This window comes from Podarcis tiliguerta, assembly GCF_965153285.1.
Source record: "Podarcis tiliguerta genome assembly, chromosome: 4".
NCBI classification, from domain to species: Eukaryota; Metazoa; Chordata; class Lepidosauria; order Squamata; family Lacertidae; genus Podarcis; species Podarcis tiliguerta.
In genome coordinates, this window is record NC_139537.1 from 37,386,772 (window position 1) to 37,408,127 (window position 21,356).

The 21,356-nt window shown below is 42.0% G+C and overlaps 1 protein-coding gene across 6 annotated transcripts in view; it reads left to right on the forward strand.

Annotated features, from left to right (window-relative positions):
• EPHA3 (EPH receptor A3) overlaps positions 1-21,356 on the forward strand; it is a 201,028-nt gene that overhangs the window by 23,062 nt on the left and 156,610 nt on the right. For 4 of the 6 annotated variants that reach the window (XM_083438313.1, XM_083438312.1, XM_083438315.1 and 1 more), the window contains exon 2: positions 1,359-1,423. In XM_083438313.1, coding sequence (XP_083294439.1) covers positions 1,359-1,423 — 65 coding nt within the window. Of the gene's footprint in view, positions 1-1,358; positions 1,424-6,789; positions 6,895-21,356 lie in introns of those variants that run through there. The other 2 variants (XM_083438316.1, XM_083438317.1) reach the window with 2 other exon arrangements.

Genomic DNA, 21,356 nt, shown 5'->3' on the forward strand with positions numbered 1-21,356 from the left:
TGGGGGGCACTGTCAAACGGTAGATTTTACTGGATCTGTTTTCAACATCAATTTCAGAGTTTCAAAATGTACTTAATTGAATTTGCAATTTACATTTCAAACATGCATCAAAATGCCAGATCTGGTCTTTGCTGCCGGTAGATCAGAAGCCTGTTTAAAAAGCTCGAGGTTATCTGGGAAGAGAAAAGTCATGTTTAAAAATGATGCTTGAAGTTTTAGTTTTAAAACAATTCGTATATCGCCTAGCAGTTCAAGGAAAGTGTAATGAATTGGCTAGAAAAGGCAAAGCCCAGAATCAGATCTAATTACTATACAAATCACTTTACATTTGCAAAATGTAAGCTTCCTTTTAAACTACAATCTGAATATTGTTGCACCTTTCACTTCTGTATTTTTAATTTTGTGCTCGCTGAGTCAAGTTTCAGACATTTGACATGGAGAGAGAAAAAAGAAATCCGGAGGGTATAAAGGTGTTAATAACTGTTTTATTTTAGACTCCTGCTATCATTAATGTGGAGATGGACTCATTGCTTTGTTTTGTTTATGGCATTAACTTTTGCTTCAAAAGCTCTGCTTTTTCTGTATCTCTGAAAGTCTTAACTCAAACAAACCAGTTCCTTTGTGAGGGGGAGCTACTTTGCGACCAGGAGTGGAGGAATGTATTTCGCTTCAAGATATGCTTTGCTTCCAGCTCCCATAAGCGTTTGCTAGCATAGACAAATGATTGGAATGATGGAAGTTATAGTTCAGCAACATCTGGAGGACCACAAATTCTCCAGCCCTGTTGCAAAAGGACCAGTTTGCTTGAAGGATTGCCTTACGCCATCCAGTGCTATTTTTCTAGGAAAAGAGGTGCTGAAACTCACCATGAACGCCTCCTTTGTTCTCTTAGAATGGCCATGGCGCCCACCTGAGAGGTGCCAGAACTGAGTTCAGGAGAGTTCCAACTGAAAAAAGCCCTGCGTATGCCCACTCAATTACCTCACTCTGTGGAACACACTTTTACAATTGCCTCTACAATTGTTCTGCACTTTCAAGGAATTGATCCTTCAATATCGCAGCACCTAGACTTTGGAACTCCTTTCCAACTGATGGCAGGCAGGCACCTTCACCGTTCTGATTCTGGTACCAGCTAAAATTTGACATGAATGTTAATATATGCTTTTATTTTATAAATTCTGCTGGTTTTATTTTGGGGGGAAACAGGCTAGCTTGTAACATTTGATTTTATTGGCCATTTTAATGTGTATTTTACATCAACCTTTCAGAGGTTTGAATGATTAATTCTGATTTTTATTTTTTTTAATCGAGCAGAGGTAAACAAACTCATGCTTCCTCATTTTGTCTTCTTATTGCAGTTAATCTGCTGGATTCGAAAGCAATTCAAGGAGAGCTGGGCTGGATCTCGTATCCATCACATGGGGTGAGTTGATGAGTGCAATGGAGCTGCTTAACCATTTTATTTGTCATCAGAGAACACCAGACCAGAGAGAAGACTCACAAGCTGTAGTTTGTGCTATTTTTGCTTCTGCTTCAAAATGCAATCCAATTCTTAAGACAGAGGTAGGGGGCCTGTTCAGGTCCAGGGTTACATTTCCTCATGGGGGACCTTCTGGGGGTTGTACACCAGAGGCAAAAATATGTGGCTCGATGGATGTGACTGTTACCTTTGTACACGAGGCCACATTCCAGCCAGACAAAACTCAGAGGTTTCTACTCACACATTTTTCAATCCAGGCAAGTAAGAGACCTCACAGTTCAAGGACACAATCCAGTCAGGCAAAAGCCCATGAGGAGCAGAGACTATGAAGAGTCTGACTTGGGGTCTGGTTATTGTCTAGGACAGGGGTAGTCAACCTTTTTATACCTAAGTCCCACTAATGCATCTTTCTTGATGGTAAAATTTCCTTACCGCCCACTGGTGCTCAATGGAAGGAGGATTCAGCTTGTGCCGTAGGACCCCCCTACCGCCCACCTAGAATCCTGAAATGCCCACCAGTGGGTGGTAGGGACCAGGTTCACAACCGCTGGTCTACGGGGAGCCTGGAAAGCCAGATTGCAAGATCTGGATAGACAAATTTGGCACCTGGGCTTGAGATTCCCCAGCCTATCTTAAAGCATGAACATTTAGGTATATATACATGTGTGTATACACACACACACACACACACAGAGAGAGAGAGAGAGAGAGAGACTGTGCATTTAAAATATGCACAATGCACCTTTCTGCACTATCAACACTTTACATAAATGGTTACTGTAGCTTTTGTTTGGCAATTGTCTACAGGATATGTATTTAAAAACCCACCAACCGCTGTATACTTCCACATTTGATACTGAAATTACTGTGGGAAGTTTATAGGGTTTTCATGGGACAGGGGACATTGGAGGCAGGCTATGATCCATGAGTTGGAAAAGTGGAGATCACAGGACCCATCATGGACCATGGTCTTCCTCCGATGTTCACATGTTCAAAGTATGTGGGAAGCTATTCTATACGCCTGGATAGCTCAGTTGGTTGTTGCACATTCAATCCCAGTATGGGACAGCTGCATATTCCTGCATTGCAGGGGGTTGTACTAGATGATTCCCAGGATCCCATCCAACTCTACAATTCTTTCATTCTTCGATGTGTACTGTTGCTCTATGAACATACCATTCTTCCACCTGTTGAGGGTCACTGAATGGGCAAGTGGCCTTCCTTGCATGGAAAGTCTCTGTCCATAGAAAGGCTGTATGGGATTTAGCTCAGTGGTAGAGCTATGCGTACAGGGGGTCTCTGATTCAATGCCTGATGTCTCTAGGTGGGGCTGGGAGACAACCCTGTCGTACAACCTGTAGAGTGGCTGCCTGTCAGTGTAAGCAGTACTGGACTATGGGCTGATTTGGTAGAAGGCAGATTCCTGTGTGCATTCATTTATTTAATCTGATACATTTATATGCTGCTGAATCATTAGCATTTCTAAGCAGTCTACGTAAAAACAAGCCACGCAGAAAATGAAACGATAAATCGATGAGCCATAAAACTGAATGCTGCCTTAAAGTGTTTGCTGGAACAAGAGCACCTTAGTCAAGTACCTGAAGTTCAGCAAAGAGGGTGTGTGTCTAATCTTCATTGGGATGGGATTCCACAGGCTTGGGCCAGCTACAGGGAATGCACGGCTTTGAGCAGTACATTGGCATGCATGCAGAACGCCTTCCGACTGCTTAGAATTGCTGATAAAATTGCTGGCAGGGCAACATGGGGCCTACAACTTCCTTTGTGTCTTGCCTGAGTCCCCTTCCTCCAACTGCACACCTCGAAGCAGCAAGAATAGCTTTAAATGCCAATCAAATTGCTGTAGTCTGGAAGGTGTACTATGATGCCCTTATCTATAAGAAATAACCACAGATCTATGCCCAGAAATTGCCTTGTGAATTGTTGCTGCTAACCATAATCCCATTATGGGTAGGAGAGCTGGGGGGGGGGGGAATCACATCTGGCAACCAATGTTCCCCTTTGGTTTCATGGGTAGACAAATCTAAAAAGCCCGGGACACAATTTTTCACGGCCCTCAAGCAGCTATGGTGGCTCATTTACCAGAAGGAATGTATATAGCGTGAACTCTGAAAGTGTATGCTCAATTCTGACCAAACTAAGCCTCCTGATGTATGTTTTGCTCTAGGAGGCTTAATTTGGTCAGGATTTGGTCAGAGACGTTTCGTCACTTCCAGAGTTCACGCTAAATACATTCCTTCTGGTAAATAAGCCACCATAGCCACTAGAGGGCTGTGAAAAATTGTGCCATGGACTTTTTAGACTAGGGGTCAGCAAACATTTTCAGCAGGCGGCCAGTCCACTGTCCCTCAGACCTTGTGGCGGGCTCGACTATATTTTTTTTTGGGGGGGGGATAATCAACAAGCCACGCAGAAAATGAAACGATAAATCGATGAGCCATAAAACTGAATGCTGCCTTAAAGTGTTTGCTGGAACAAGAGCACCTTAGTCAAGTACCTGAAGTTCAGCAAAGAGGGTGTGTGTCTAATCTTCATTGGGATGGGATTCCACAGGCTTGGGCCAGCTACAGGGAATGCACGGCTTTGAGCAGTACATTGGCATGCATGCAGAACGTCTTCCGACTGCTTAGAATTGCTGATAAAATTGCTGGCAGGGCAACATGGGGCCTTTGGCATGGGGCCTTTGTCTATTTTTGCTGCTGCTGCTTTTTAACTTTGTGCAATAGCTGCACAAACCTTGTGGCGGGCTCGACTATATTTTTTTTTGGGGGGGGATAATCAACGAATTCCTGTGCCCCACAAATAACCCAGAGATGCATTTTAAATAAAAGGGCACATTCTATTCATGTAAAAACACGCTGATTCCTGGACCGTCCGCAGGCCGGATTTAGAAGGTGATTGGGCCGGATCTGGCCCCCGGGCCTTACTTTGCCTACCCATGTTTTAGACTCCTCTACCCATGTACTAGCTGAAACAAAAGGGGCACATTTGTTTGCAACGGTGAAATATATTGGCATTATTTTCAGCTCTCCTACCCTACTAATGGTCTGTCAGTTGTGTTGCAGGGGGCAACAGCAAAAAAACTGAGAAGAAGGTGGGAGAGACGGGAAACCAAAGGTTCCTGGTTCAATTTCTGGTATCCCCAGTTAAAAGGACCAGGGAGCAAGTGACTGGACAGACCTTTGCTTGAGGCACTGGAAAGCCCTTTGTGGAGGATAAGCCAGTCAATGAGTGCTAGCCATGATGGCTATATATTGCCTCCATGTTCAGAGATGACATGGTCTGAAAACCAGTTGCTGTGGAGCACAGGGGGTATCCTGCTTATGGGCTTCTCAAAGCGATCTGGGTGGCACCCCATGAAATAGGATGCTGACTTCATATTCTGATTTAGCAGGACTTTTATTATGTCCCCCCCCCCCTTTTCTAGGTGGGCCATCCGGTACCAATTCGAATCATAGCACAGGCTGCACATGACGTTTGTCTATTTTTGCTGCTGCTGCTTTTTAACTTTGTGCAATAGCTGCACAAACACAGCAGTTCAGCTCCAGTGAAAATTAATAGGTAATAGATTCGGAACATACCAAAGTCAGTTCCCCTCTTTGCAACTCACAATGAATGTGAGGAATGAGCTTGTGACCACAAGTTATGGTGAAGGCCATGGGCTTAGAGATGAGCTTAGAAGAGGATATACAGATTCAGGGACAAGGCATCTGTCAGTGGAACGTCCCTGTTGAAAAGTAGCGTATCCGATGTCGGGGACAGATGATGTGGGGACGGGCAGTTGTTTATAAGCATCCTAGAGACATTTGTCTGGCCGCTTGATGGTCTGCTGCAAAGAGGGAAGTTCTTAACGCTAACTAGATTGTAGAACATGCTATTTCCAGAAGGTTAGTTGTCTCTGGTGTGATTAAGCTTTACAGTGTTCCTATGTGGTAATTGGCAGCAAGCATCTCTCTTCGGGGAACTGAAAGCTGATTGAAACATTCAGCAGGGTTTGTAATGCAATTCCCCACAAGACTGTGCCACTTCAGAGTGCACTTGGGGGAGATCACTTCTTTTAAAGTACCACAGAGCAAAATTTCCCTGCATGTGCTTTCCTAGTATGTCACGTAAATTATCTAGGTGTTCCTTGGTATGAGGATCCATTCAAGCAAGTGATCCTGTGCAGGTTTTCTGAGGCGCAACAATAGTCCGATAACACTTTTCACCCCTGATCATTGTAATTTAGGGAGCAAACTTAAACACTGGAAGCTGGCATAAATTATGCTAGTTTAAATGAAGCCTGCATAAAGCATGCCAGTTCTAGAGCTTAGTCGTTAGGCTCTGGGAAGGGGAAAGGCCACCTGAGTCAACATTGGTTCGGAGTGGAAAGAAGCCACTGAAACTCAGAGAGCCAGCTCAGCTGGCAACTCCCTAGGAACGGTGGCCACCTGTTGACATGCATGGGAAAGATCCTAGGTGCCTTTATCAGGTCTGTACAAACGCATGTCATGTGGCACGCAACTTACAGCAGGGGAATGCAAAGCAATGGGATGGAGTGTGTATGGTGCCCACAGTAATGCTTGACATGGCAGCCAATCAGGTTGCCGAGCACAGCACATGCCCACTACATGCCTTGCCAATCATGCAGCCAATTGCAGTGAGGGCTAGTAGTTATAGGAGCATCCCCAGCCAGTGACCTACATCTCCTGGTGTCCAGTTTCCCTACAAAACAATTCCACCTCGCATAGCACTAGAGGCTATGGCAAGAGTTAATAGTGGCGATCAGCTGGCATATCTGCATTACAGGTTGGGTTCAGCAGTCACTTATTCTTCCCAAAGAACACTTGTTCTATATGGGGAAAGGAGAATAGAGGGTACCCGGTACATGTTTTTTGGGGGGAAGCCATGACAGTACAGAATGGTTACATGTTTGAGTGTAGATATGTGATATGAGAGGAAGGGTCAGTTTGAATAGGGGACAGGCGCCTGTGAGACAGAGGCCACAATTGTCACCCCCTACCCCTATTCTTTATTACTTTCAAAAGTGAACGGGGCAAGAGATCAGTTTATGGTCCTTGTCAGAATTGTCTCATGAAACTCACCTCCTACATTTTCCCAGCTCATCTCTTTTCTTGGGTAGCCTCCGACTGAGTATTGGTGTTATTTCGCAGGAGTCTAAGCTTTGCTGTTTTGACTCCTCACTTCTTCCACTCTCCTGCTCTGCTGGACTCCCTTGCGGAGCTTCTCTTGCCTCAAAACGCCTAAAGCGGCAAGAGGCAAAGCAGCTGGCACAGGCTCGAAGCAGAGTATCGTGAGTGTTGTAAGAAACAGACGTGTCACATTAACCCATTAAAAAGACTCCTGTTGTCTCACGCAGCAGTTTGGTTAGACTCTGGAAGCCTGGGATGGTTTGGGTAAGTTTGATCTGTGCATGCTGTTCCTATCGACAGATTCTAATTTCTTTGGGGAACGGAGCTAAGAATAAATGTCTGGACCATACTGATTCTGTTATGGGATAATGAACTGTGTGTTTATACTGAGTTTGTTGCATCGAGGGAGGGAAAGAGGGAACAAATAGTCTGCTCTTATTGAATTTAATAGCAAAACACCCATGTTTTCATGAAGCAAAGCTGATCTGAGGGAGTGTAGTCTGGGTCTGAGTGAGCAATCTGACATATTCAGGCACAATCATAGACTAGTGCTTGTTCTTCCACACTTGCATTCTTAAATAATTATTCAGCAGAGCGGAGAACCAAAAAAGAAGGAGGCGGGAAAGGCAATATTTTCACAGTGGCTTTACATCTACTATATTAATTAAAACTCTGAGGGGATCTACATCTGTCTGAAACCCAGCTTAAAATATGAACTTAAACTTCAGAGGGAAAGCATTATAATAAAGATGTCACATCATATTGAAACATTGCTAATGGTGCTAAGGTGATTTACAAGCTAAAGTTAATAGAGCTACACTCAAAGCTGCATCTCGCAAATGAGGGTGTTGGTATGAAGCCAGCCAAGTTCCAAGACACAGCAATATATTCCCATCACAACCCATAAGTGCCAATATTGCTGAGGTTGGTTACTTTAGTAAATATAAAAGGGCTGCTTTTTCTCCTCCCCCTTAGTAGGCACCCCATGAAAATTTGATGTGTTGATTTTATTTTAGGTGTATACAAGGGGTTAATTCTAGAGTGGGGGAGACAGGTTTTGTTTGGCTTCAGCAGTGTTCTTTCGATGTTTTCCTTATGATTATCTGATCTGATTTGCAGCTATACAGAAATCCTGAATATTCATTTTGTGATTTACCTTCATTTGCGCTCTACTTGATAGCTGTCTGGTGTCAGCGTTTTTTAACCCTGGATTTATCATCACCTTCAAAGAATGCCATAGTCTCATTCTCCCCCCCCCCCAACCATTCCACACATTCATAACATTAGCGTTTGTAACACAATGATCATCTGGTCAAGCTCATTCAAGTCTGCTGGGAGTTCAGGCTCCTCCAGAAAGCAGAGCAACAGAACTATTAAAGAGTGCAATAGCTACATTTACTTGTACTTGATTGCAAAGTCCACAGAGATAATATTCTGCACCAACACCTGCATTTGTGCAATTTTCATGCTGTCAATCAATCAAAATTTGTGAAAGGGTCTGGGAAATGAGAGCCACTTAGTCTTTGCTGAGCATATTATTGATATGCTGATTAAGCATAACGCAACTGATTATTAACCGCAATTCACATAAATTGCAGCAGTACAGATGTGGAATGGTGGGGGAATCAAGTCTCTTCAATCAATAATACAGATCTGAGCACACACATACAGGATAGGAAAAAAACCCTACTAGAGTGGAAACTACTCTTAACCTATGTGAAAAGTTGCCTTGTTTCCAGGATGCACCAGGGCTCCATATGAATTTCAAGGGAGACCAGCTAACCTCCTCTATTGAAGTGAATGGGGAAGCCAGATGCACATCAGTTCCACAAGAGCTCTGTGTCTATAGTAGAGCAAATAGAGTTTTAGTTTGGGTACATGGCATTTTAATTTTGTTTTCGCAAGGATCATCACCCTTAGGCCAGGCCTGAACTTCCCATAGCTTCCATTTAATAACAGAAGCAGGTTGGAACAGGGACCATAAGACCCTTTTTAATGATGCATCTGAATGATATGTACAAATGACTGGTGGCTTTAACCCTGAGGATGCTTTACAAAATGAGGCCAGTAACTGATTAGGCTAGCTTTGAATTGCCAGCACTAGATACTGTGAGTATGCCAACTGAAACACAGATGCGAGTGTGGTTCTGCAAGACTGTATATCCATGTGCATATGAACCGTCTAGTGGGATTCTGAGTTTTGCTCTTGACAAGCCAAGTCAGTTGTCACTGCACCAAAGAAAGCACCAAATGAGCCTTTTGAACTTCTGCCTCCAGTCCATCTTCCATATGACACATCCCCTTTTGGAGATCTGGAGTCTCATGATGGCCATCTTTTTGGCTTGAGAACAGTCGCTTCTCCTGTGCTTCACTGTCTCTCACCTGGTACACTACCTGTGCTATTGAACTGGCAAGGTAGTATTGGAGGACACTCAGCTCCTTGGGTGCAGAGGAAAGGCATCTGTGATGGGCCTCCCTGCCAGGTTCAAGTCAGGGGTCCCATGATGGCTAGTATCAGGTTCAGAGCTAGAAACTCAGTCCACCTCCTCAGATGATATCCTCTGATGATGTCCCATTTACTGCTTGACTCCAGGGTTGTAACAATGCCATTGGTCCCACACAGTACAAACTCCCCCCACCATCTCTCAGTATAAGCGGGAATGTATCTATTCTTATAGTTGCATGGCCTGTCTTGTATTTTGTGATAGCTCCGTTGGTAGAGCATGAGACTCTTAATCTCAAGGCCGTGGGTTTGAGCTCCACATTGGTCGAAAGATTCCTGCAAAAGATTTATATGATCCGAAAAGAAAACAGTTTATACAACTTTTGAGATGCTTTTGTAAAAATAATGTGATGTATATCTCATTATGAGAAGCCCAGAATTCCTCTGAAATACTCTCCTTTGGCTTCTGATTTGTCTGAAGCTGTTTCACACCCCTAGTATGCCTACACAGCTGCACACAAGCACAAACTTGTAGTCAAGCGTAGCAAAAATGGAATGTAAGTTGCCACATATCTGTCCTTAAGACTGTGATCCTTTACTCTCAGGTAAGTAGGGTAAGGATCATTGCCTTAATCTTTAAATGTTAAGAAGGTTTCCCCTCTATCTTTGTCTTTTTTTTGCACCTAGTTGTGTTATTTCGCACTCTGTGTATCACTAATAGACCCAGAGATATGTAGCCAAAATATTCCTTATGCATACTAAATACTGAGATGTCTTTGGGGTGGTTTTTGTTTTTTTTTAGCATTAAAATAAATAAATAATTGGAGTGAATAGATGTGTCTATCTGCTTTCCCATTAAATTGTCTAAAATCCAAGCACTTGAGCTTAACCAAGTTGTGGCTGAAACGAATTACAGTATCTAAAATCTCTTTGATCCCTCTTGGCAATCATATTTCCTTTTCTTGCCAAGAGCTTGTATGGAGTAAAAATGGGGGAACATGTTTATATAAAAGTGAAGTGTTACACATAAGAAAGAAGTACCAATCCCGCAAGTATAAAATGGGGAATAGCTGGCTGGCTAAAGAGGATGGGGAGGTTTGCAGTTTTGGAAAACAAACACGCATATGAGGCAGTAACATATTGTGCTAACCAAAATGACATAACCCAAGCATTGATATGATCTCATTTTGAGTTCTGTGCTCCAGGCTGAAGGCCACATGTAAGGAACCGTTTCATAAATGGTAAAAGCTTTCAAGAGGACTGAGGATGAGAAGAAGTACGGAAGGCAGGAGCATTGGAGGGGAAGCTGAAGGATGTGGTCGTGTTTAGGCTACAGACTGAAAGTATTTCCACAGCTCCCCCATTTTAATGATTGTATCCAAATGAGGAAACATCCCTCCTTCTCTCTTTCTTTCTTTCTCACACCCACAGCCACCCAAACACCACCCTTTATGCGTGTGGTGACGTTTGTATTTCTGGAACCACTAAGAACATAATAATTCCCTTGCTGGATCAGAACCAAGATAAATTCAGTCCAGTATTTAATTTCTGACAGCAGACACATGGGTGTCTGGAAAACTCAAAAGGAGGGTCTTGGGCTTATGTTAGTGCAGCAGAAACAGTAGCATGTTTCTACCCTGTTCGCTGCTTTTTCATGCCTAGTCTTCTGTTTTCTCCTCTGTGTTGAGTAATCATATTGCATGCCCCTCTGGGCAGAAACCTATATTCTTGGAACACACCTAAGTGCTATTTAACGATCACAGTGGTGGTCGTTCCTTCTTTTGAAAAAGGCATCTAAGCTCACATGACAAGGCCTTTGTGCTCTGAGTGAAGGTGGCAAGCGTGGATATGGTTTGTAGGTATAGACAGGATTGCCATTTTGTGGATTTTTTTAAAAAAAAGAATACATGTTGGTGTTTTGCAGTGCTTACACTTTCAGTTTATTTTAGCATAGTTTTTATATATTTTGTTAGCCATTGTTAGCCACAGGATGTGGTCACAACTCTGAGCACTTCAGAATAGTGCAAGAAGCAAAGAATTTAAATTGCTGGTAGGTGGTAAATAGATGTCATCCGTATGGGACGTTATTTCAGCGGTGAAGTATGTAAACTCTCCTGGTCGTGAGATATTATCCTTCCTTGGATGAATATGTAAATGGGCATCCATGAAAAATCCCTTAAGGATTAGGCATGCTCTTAAAGCAAGGCCCTTCCCCAATTATTTTTTTTTTAATTATTATGATTTTATTTTAAAAAATAAAATGGCAAGCAATCAGGAAAGGACAACAGATTTCCAGATGAGAAGAACTTGTGCATAGGAGGCAATACTATGAGACCATAAATTGGAACACGTAAAGGTTTGGCAATGGCAGCAGTAATTCTCTCTCACCCCAAACATAAAACACTGCAAGGATGAATGAAACAGTTATGCAGCCGCTACTGATATTGCTGTGTGACCATTCCAAGGAAGTGCTTCAATGTTTTGTTTCATTGTGGGCCACTGTAGCCAAACTGGTCCTCAATGAAAGATCCTCCCCATGAATTTTTTTCATGAGCTGCATCAAGTGCAATACAACCCACTGAAATTTCTGGTCTAAGGGACTGCACACACGCCAATGGAGTCTGCAAAACACAACTCAACCCCTCCTCCTGTGAGCCTGCTTTTTGAAAATGGCAACTCTATAAATTCAACCAGATTGTGATATTTGTACCTAGTTTGGTTTTTAAATTGATAATAACTCAAAGTAACGTAGTATAAAATATCAGTTTTGTTCCAATGTAAACCACTCTTCCTCTAGTAATCATTGCCCTCTTTTCATATTTTGAATATTTGCCCCCTGCCTGCCCCCCGCCCATCCCAGTTTATGGCAGCACTCTTTCAGACATTTGCAGCTCTGCTGTTTAAAATAATTAAAGCCACCACCGACCTAAGAAGTGCAGTTAAGAACATAGCAAGTACGCTGCCATTTCACATTTGAGGGGAGGGGGGTAGCACTGAAAGACCATCTTATTTAATTACATATATAATCAATCATTCTGCCATTTGCAAAATAACTTGTTGCAGATTGCGTATCATTTTTCTGTGGTTTTCAGCAATGTACTTTTCAGCTCCCATTCTGAAGCCTAAATAAAGATTTTATTTAGAACTTGTACTACGTATGTTTCAGCTTCCCATTTTCCCTTTTAACTTCGATGGTTAGAAACAGTATCATTTCCCTTGTGGGTAGGCATTTTATTTCTGTCAGTCTCTCAGTATAAATGCAGACCATTTGTGGAAAGTTATCAGAGATGAGATCACATTGGAAGTTCCCTCCCTCCCACCCACCCCTCCACCGAATTCTCTAAAGAAAAGCTTGGCTGTCATTTCTGAGTTTCCCACTGTTCTCTTATGCTGAATTTATTTACATAAAATAACATGGAACAAAATGGTATGCTTGCCTGAAAATTGTAGTTGAATAGCATCTTGAATGCAAATATCACCCACTTTTATTATATAGTATTTATGAGTCAGGAGGCCTTCACAGAAAGTGCATAATATAACACATATGAACAACTGGCTGTAAATTTCTACTTTTCTAAACTTTGCACCACCTGACACTCCTCTGACTCTACTTTTTGGAGCTCCATTTGCTCTAAAAACTGAAGAGATTAGTTTTGAGGTTGCCCTGATAGGCTTAATCCGAAAGGGTGTTCATACATTACTTTAAATGAGTGTACAGTTTGTATACATGTGTACACAAATTTGTTGAGAGGTACAAATCAGCAAGTCCATATGTACACTTGTAGAGACAGCCTGTCCCTGTCTTTGGTGTAACCCATGAACAACTCTGAAATGCTTTTTACCTCCTGCTGTTTCTGCATCTTTGAGACGCTAAAGAAAGCTTTTATTGTGAAAGGTTCTCATTTATTAAGGACTGGTGTTGCTTACCTTCTTAGAGTAGAAAATGCTCCTGACTAGCTTTTGGAAGAAGAACTCTGATGCTTTAGTGTGTGAGACCAGGAGGATGTTTAGTTTTGCAAAAGTGAGATGGACCACTCAGCTCTTGTACTTCCAGCACAGTAAATGGACACCCCATCTGCCCTGTGTAAGTTCAGAGGTCTTTTGTTGTTTGTGAACTTGGCAGAACAAACAGTACCTCTTTCGCAGAGAGCAAAGACTTTAGTTCAGAACAGTGTTCTGAACTGTGCTCCTTTTCAGGAATCATGTTAAGGCGAGTCAAAAGTATACTAATTAAGGTCATAGGTGCCACCATTACTGTTGATGCCAGGGTAGACAAGACTGTCCTCGAAAACATGCTAATCATTCAGTTCACCCAGGCACCCATGCTTTCAGAAGCCAAAAGAGATGGCTCGTTCTTTCTGGTTTTGTGTGCTCATCTCTATGGTTGCTGCTATGAGTAGATGCACTGATGTGCAGAAAATTTCAACTGCTGTTGCCTAAGGGAACACTTCACAAGGTTTGATGGGGCCATGAAGGGCTGGAGCAGACATCTAGCTACTCTGAGTGCTGCAGCTTTTGAAATGGAAAACCCAGTTGGGAGTTACAGCTGTTCAAATATTTTTAGCAGCAACATATTCCAAAGGGTATGCTGTCTGTCACTGCTGTCCCTTACCTTTGTGGAGATGTGAGGGACAGCAACCTTGTGCTCACTGATTCTGAGACCACTTGCCAACAGAAAAGTGTCTAGGCCTTTCACAGATCCCAGAATGCAACATTCCAGATTGCTTTGTAAGTATTTGCTTCTGCCATAGTCTATCAATGCAGGGTATTAACTGTGCCATGACCAGCGCTGTTGTTAAGTGGAATGACAGGCGCTAAGTTTGAGGTGTCATGGAAAGGTAGTAAAGTACTATTACTGCATTTTTACTTCCCGGAATGGGGAGAGGTGCTTGTGGGATTTTTCTGCCTTAGATGCCAAAATAATTTGGCTTGCTTGAGGGTATTTGATGTCCAAGAGGGTATTTGATATTCTGCGTCTGGCAGCAAAAAGCCTTCTTTCTTGGGCTGTCTTTGGGTCGCTTACATAGTAGTCTTTTATTATTATTATTATTTAGCTCAATCCATTTATGAATTGCTTCCTACAAAATATCTCAGAGGTTTTACAATGAAAGCTCCAATAATAAATCAATTTCAGATATTTAAAACAATTTCAGATTCAGTACAGATACAGACTCAGGTACAAAGGCTTGTAGGAAAAGGAAGGCGTTCAATCGGGGCTGAAAGGGCAATAGAGACGGCACCAGTCTGATATGCAGTGGAAGCCCAAAAGTCATAAGTCAAAGCCCATTTTGTATATCACATGGAATGGGCCTCCTGATGAGATGTTACCCCCTCTCCCACAGAGCGCCATCAAACATCCCTGTACTAAGCATGTCTTCAGAAATATCTCAAAATGAATTCAGTGGACTTAGTTTCTAGTAAGTGTGCACATAGAAGTGAAGACTAAAATGAGAAATCAGTGTCAAAGAGAAAGGCAGTTGGGCTGGGCACTTCATAGAGTAAGAATTGCCCCAAATGTCTCCGGTGTACTTTTTCAGTTTGCACATCCCACCAGATTTGATCTACCCCTCGCTGGTTCAGGTGCCCTGCGATGGTTTCTTTTTATAATTCTGTTTTGTTGTAAAAATTCAAGGAAACCCATAATTAAAGCTGCCCTGCAGCAGGGAGCACAAGCTGCCAGATTAGGGGTCAGTTCTTGCTAATCTCCCCCCCCCCCACCTGAACGGAACAGAACCTTCTAGGATGAAGCTGCTACCTGGTGTTTCAGGGGGGCTTTGCTGAATGGGCATTATCTGTGAGTAAATATTAGTAAAGATTTGGTCCAAGGCAAAGGATATTGCTGAATAGATGTATTTTATTCTGTGAACCGCCCTGAGATCTTGTGATGAAGGGCAGTATATAAATTAAATTAATAAAATGCAGCACTACTAGTGCCCAGTAAGAAACCAGTGCAGTTTTGAAAGTGGTTAAAATAAGTACAGTGGTACCTCAGGTTAAGAACTTAATTCATTCTAGAGGTCCGTTCTTAACCTGAAACTGTTCTTAACCTGAGGTACCACTTTAGCTAATGGGGCCTCCCGCTGCCACCGCACGGTTTCTGTTCTCATCCTGAAGCAAAGTTTTTAACCCGAGGTACAATTTCTGGGTTAGTGGAGTCTGTAACCTGAAGCGTCTGTAACCCGAGGTATCACAGTACAGCTTTGAAAGGCTGAGTCTGGTGTCTTGATCCAGAATGGAGTTCCGCGGTATCCAAACTTTGACAGAAATCTGCTTGTCCATCTCTGGTGCCATCATGCAAAATTTGCTTATGGTATCTTAAGACTGCTGGAATGAACAGGTCTTTGTCATGCGCTGAAATTAAGCAAGGAGGGCATGAGTCCCATCTAAGTCGGGGGGAATTCCACAGGCTTGAGCGCACGGCATTGAATGTATGACTTATGGTAGTTACAAACTGTGCATCTGAGCCATGGGAGAGCAACCAACCAAGACTTCCCCAAAGATATTAGTGATAAGGCAGGACCATAAGGTAAGGTTACCAGACGTTCCCGTTTCCTTGATTTACAAATCAGTCCCCTGACAAAATCCATTGAAGTTGAAAAGTGTCCCCAGATTCATTGAAAAGAAACCTGGTAACCTTACTATGAGGGATCAAGCAATTCTTAGGATATCCTGGACCCAAGTTGCTAATGACCTTGTACATTAATACAACAATCTTGAACCTGGCCCAGCAACATACGGGCAGCCAGAAGTGCTGTTGGGAACCAACTTTTTAATTTTGCTTGCAGCTAATTGACAAGAAACAGGGCCTGAGCGGCACTGAAGAGCTTGTGTGTGGAAGCACCCCTTTCTCTCAGTTACTTTCACAACATGCTGAGGAACTGCCTGGGAAGAGCACTATATTCAAGGTCCCCATGGGTGATGTGACATAGAGTGAAAGGGTATCAGAGTGGAACTCCAAAATAAACTAGTGTAAGCTTTCTCTACAGAAAGCTTACTCCTTTATCATATTGCTTCTTAGGGCTGTGGGAGCCAAAGGAGCAATTTATTATGCCAACCTCCACTTTAGCTACAAAGAATAATATTCAACAGCAAGTTGAAATGTGCCCTTGAAGGGCCATAGCCAATTATATACATGTAGGAAAACATTTGACAGGTTGCTACACTCTGCATTTACACACACACACACACACACACACACACTCCAGAATGAGATGAATGCATTAAAAGATTGCTTGCTGTTTTTAATTATACAAGGCCCTTTGATTGAACAGCACCTTTTCTGAATATGGAAAAAAAGATATATTTTTATAGGGCTGGTCAAATCTGAAGTTCAGTAATGTAATATTGAAGCGGATCCTTGGTCCTTCTGAATGGTCAGATGGAATTTGATGCCACTGGGGAAAGGCTGACTTTTTTTCAGCGTATGCAAAATTTCTGCATAATTGTGCCTGACATGTTTGGAAGTAGCTTTTTTAAAACCACATGTATTGGAACTGGTAAGGGAAGGTATTTACAAACATTGGTAAAACGTGATTCGGGTGTTTGTTTAGCCTGGTTTAGTAGTTGAGTTAAAGGCATCCCTTTTAATTAATGTAAACAAGTTTGGTATGTCGTCGTAGTGCATTGTGCCTAGGAAACTAGTTCATTTGGTCAGTTTGGGCCTGGTTCTCATCTGTCTGCCTATTCGTCATTTATCAAAAGTGATGGCTCCACACAATCTGATTTCCTTGGGCATTTTTTGGTAAACCTGAGGCAGGATTTTCTGTAATTAAACATTCACGTGGTTCCTTTTATGCTCAAGGACAAGATATTTAACCAGCTAACAATCAAAACATATCCTGCCCCTCATTTTCTTTGTGCTATAAAACCCTCAAACAGCTGCGCTCATTCTGTTAAATTTTAGCTAATTCTTTTCTCCTGGTATTTCGTTATTTCAAAGGAGTGAAGAAGGGCTAGTATTTAGGACACAACTGTAGAAAAAGTTTGCTCCAAGGCATATGTGATTGTCTATGAATGGATGTAGGTTTAGTTCCAAGGTCATATGAATCTGCTTAGCTTGGAGTGCAGCCTGACACTGTGATCCCACTTCTTCCTCTCTCTGAAAATTATCTGTGTATTCTGTGTTGTATATAGGTGTACTTAGCTTCCTGTTCTCTGATGATTCTACCTTTATACTGAGTGAGTGTCCATGCAGCTCAGTATTTTCTACACCAGACATAGGGAACCTGTGACCCACCAGCTGCTGCTGGACCGCAAATGCCATCATCCCTGACCATTGACCATGTTGGCTAGGATTGATGGGAACTCAAAACATCTTGAAGGACCACAGGTTTCTTCTTCCTCCTCTACAATAATTGATATGCCCACACCAGAATTTCAAATAAGAGTCATTACTAGCTCTGCCTGGAGATACAAAGGGTTGAAATTGAGGTGAAGCCTTCTACATTCAAACCACATTCAAACTAAATTCTCATTCATAACTACTCTGACATCTTTCTCTAATCAACTTCTCCATTAATGCAATCAATGCAAATCTTACTGTACATCCAGTATTTGAGACTGTCTCTACAACTAATGCTGGTAAGTGTCAGAGTTCAATGTACCCATCTAAGAATTTTGGATCAGGATTCTTTTACGTGTATTTAACTATTAAGACTCAATCTCAACAAAAAGAAAAAGGAAGAAAACAAAAATGGGAAAGAGGCATAGAAAATCTATAAATAGTAAATTATACAGTATTTCTTTAGTGCATTCATCAGCATTATTTGAGTGGCAGTTATCTAATGATAAAAAACTTAGATATTAAAGTAAGTTTGGAGCAGGGATGATTATTAATGAACTAATGCTTCCTTTATTAGGTAAGTGATATAATATATCATATTTGTATTCAGTCCTTTCTCCAGGGATTATTTTTTTTGGGGGGGGCGGCATACAAATTTTAATTTATTTAACAAAACTTTTATACCACTTAATCAAAATAGAAACATCTCAAATTACTTTACATAAAATAATGTAAAATATTTATCAAAAAATATAGATATGAACAACAAAAAATTAAGAGTTGGCCTTTGGCGGTGGCAAATACTAGAATAAAGGATTGCCTCCTTGCAGGTGCAGAATGAACATTATGTGTCACTTGCAAAATTTCAGATTCCACTAATCAAAGAGGTTAAGGGGGCACATGCAGGGTAAGGCTTCACGTAAGCTGATATCAAGCTGTTGAGGGCTCTATATATCACCAGTAACACCTTGAACGAATGCTTCACCAGTTAGAACTATGAGTGGAGGTAGAATGTGCTGACAGAATCTCACTTCTTCAGTTTCTGGAGCAGCTGCAAGAGAAGCGCAACATAGAAGACATTGTAATAATTCATTCTTGAAGGTACCAGATCCAGGGCTACTGTGACAAAACTGGATCCAGAAGCACCTGTAGACTTTTTTCAGGTTCTGTCAGAAGGGAGTCCCTATCCAGTGAAAGTAATTGGCCAATTTCTTGGAGAGGGGAGCCATTCACCCACAGTACCACTATCTTCTCAGAATTCAAGCTCGTATTACTTTCCTTCATCTGACCACCACTGCATCTAGACATGCATGCAGGGCCTACAGAGGGGTTGCATTGTCACAGTATGAAAGAAAACATACTAGGTCATGTTGGGATTTCATTCCTCCCATTGCAGGATGTGAGATTGTTTTCATCACATGTCTGTGTCGACATTCCATACCATTGGAGTCATGAGAATGGAAGTTTCAGTTACACTATTCCGTTGTGTCGTACTATCGCTTTTCTTCTCTCTTGGAGATGAGGAAGGAGAGAGGAGCCATGATTTCTTTTGTTCTGTTTTGTACATAATAAAGTAGCTTAGAAAGCCACACCTCTGATGCCTAGCTTCTGCTTGGACTCTGCTATTGTAATGTGTGCACATATCTTCGACCATGTGTCACAAAAGCAGATCGGGAAAGAAGTGTGATGAATCATCCCAAGGGTCGCTTGTGGGGGAGAACATAGCTGCCTGGCATTCTCTAGTTGGTGCAAGAAGCCCAGCGAGGTCTCTCTCCATGTACCCAGGCACCAACAGGTCAAGCCAGAGGTCCATATACTCCAGCCCTTTCTTTTCAGCAGTGGCTAACAGGATGTCATTGGGGAATTACTAGCTGAGCAAACAGACAACATCCCACCACCTGAGCTGATGTTCACCTGCGATTCATAGGCCTACTCCCTTTAAACATGGCCATTCCATTTAGCTCATCATGGATAACAGGCACTATCCCTTTTTCAAAGCCAACTAAACTAGTTTTATTTTAATCTTGCAGCAAGGATGAGAGTTGGCAGATTGCCTAAGACTAGAAATCCATAGCCAACCCCATTGTTATCTCCAGAACCAGTCCTGTAGCCATTGCACAATACTTGTTCTCCATAGTGTTCATGGGTCTGAGTACAATTCAGATTAAGACAAAACAAGGACTACATTTTTAAATAGAAAATTGATATAGGACCAAAATGGCAGTTAAAAGAAAAGGCAAAGAGGGAATTAAGTGGCCTGAGATAATTTATTTGGCTTGGTTTGCTGTAATGGCAATTTCTGTAACAGTAAGGATGAACATGGAAGTACAAAAAGCCATCTATGATTAATAGAATAAGCAACATAAAAGACAATGGGTGATTGCAAAGGTTACAAGATGGTTAATAAGATTATTAAAGTTGTTAATAAAGGAAGAGTGTGGAAAAGGTCATAATAAAGAGTGAGAGTATTAAATTACTAGAGGAAGCCCTGGTCAGTGAAGGAAATGATGTAGCTCTGGAAGTGGCAAGAATTATTTAAAGCCTATAAAATATTGCTTCAAAAAAAATCGAATTATTTGACTCTGAGCTTTTCTAGTGCTTTGGGGACGAAGGTGACTGTGGAAATAGTTTCTTGGAAGAAGAAGCAATATAAAGAAAGAAAGATGCTTCTATATTATAGGCTAGCTTAATATGAATCAATTTGCATTTACAAGTTGGTATTTACCTTGTGCAGGGATGTGGGTGGTGCTGTGGTCTAATCCACGGAACCTCTTGGGCTTGCCGATCAGAAGGTTGGCAGTTCGAATCCCCATGATGGGTGAGCTCCCGTTGCTTGGTCCCAGCGCCTGCCAACCTAGCAGTTCGAAAGCACGCCAAAAGTGCAAGTAGATAAATAGGTACCTCTGGTACCCTCTGGTGGGAAGGTAAACGGCGTTTCTGTGTACTGCTCTGGTTTGGTGTTCCATTGCGCCAGAAGTGGCTTAGTCATGCTGGCCACATGACCCGGAAAAACTGTCTGCAGACAAATGCCGGCTCCCTAAGCCTGTAAAGTAGATGAGTCCTGCAACTCCTGTTGTCCACGACTGGACTTAACTGTCAGGGGTCCTCTACCTTTTTATTTACCTTGTGCAAGAAAAGGGATCATGTTACAACAGCTGTGGCACTGGATCACAAAATATAGGTTGGCTGCACAGGTTTTTTCAAAGCACTGGTTTAAGAAGCCAGAAGTGGATTTGGAGGCCAAGGGAACTCTGGATTCATACCAGCCTCACCTTCCATTGCATGTTATTTTCATCATGAAGCCAGCACTCCCTTTTACATCTGAACACATTAACGTCACTTAGAAAACAGGAAATTAGGCCAGGCTCATATTTTGAACCAGACCAATGTTAATACAACAAAAGAAAGTATCAAACTCTGGCAAAACTGAGGGCAATTTACATTAAGCTTACAAGACGGATCGTTTTTATCGATATTAAGTTTGTAGTGATTAATGATGCTCCCATGAATAACAAATTAATTTAATAACTATTGATTCTGTACTGTTAATACATTGAACTGTTGTGTGCACTCAGCCCTCCCCCAGGTTGGATTTATTAGTCATCTTTTCCAAAGCCAGGGTAAAGTTTATATAGCTTTCAATCCAAAGTATACAGTTGGACACAAAGAACTGTGAATGATGGCAATAGCCACAAGTGCTGGTGCAAGAAAACTTAAGAGTTAACAGAGTGCTGTATGTCACAGGCTTCTCTTCTTAGGCAAAAAGCTTTTGACAATTTGTCTCATTAGTTTTTATTCTACCTTACGATTTTTTTAAATTATTATTTTTTAATTAATTTTCAGAAAATAACACCTAAAGTCATAATATTTCCATCTATACCGGCTTAATCCCTGACTGGCCCGTATTGAGTGGGAAGGTCTGAATGGAGCTTGCAGGCACATTTGGTTCAGGGTTCCTAACTGCAGGGAGCGTTTTAAGTATGTTCATCTGAACATGCTTAC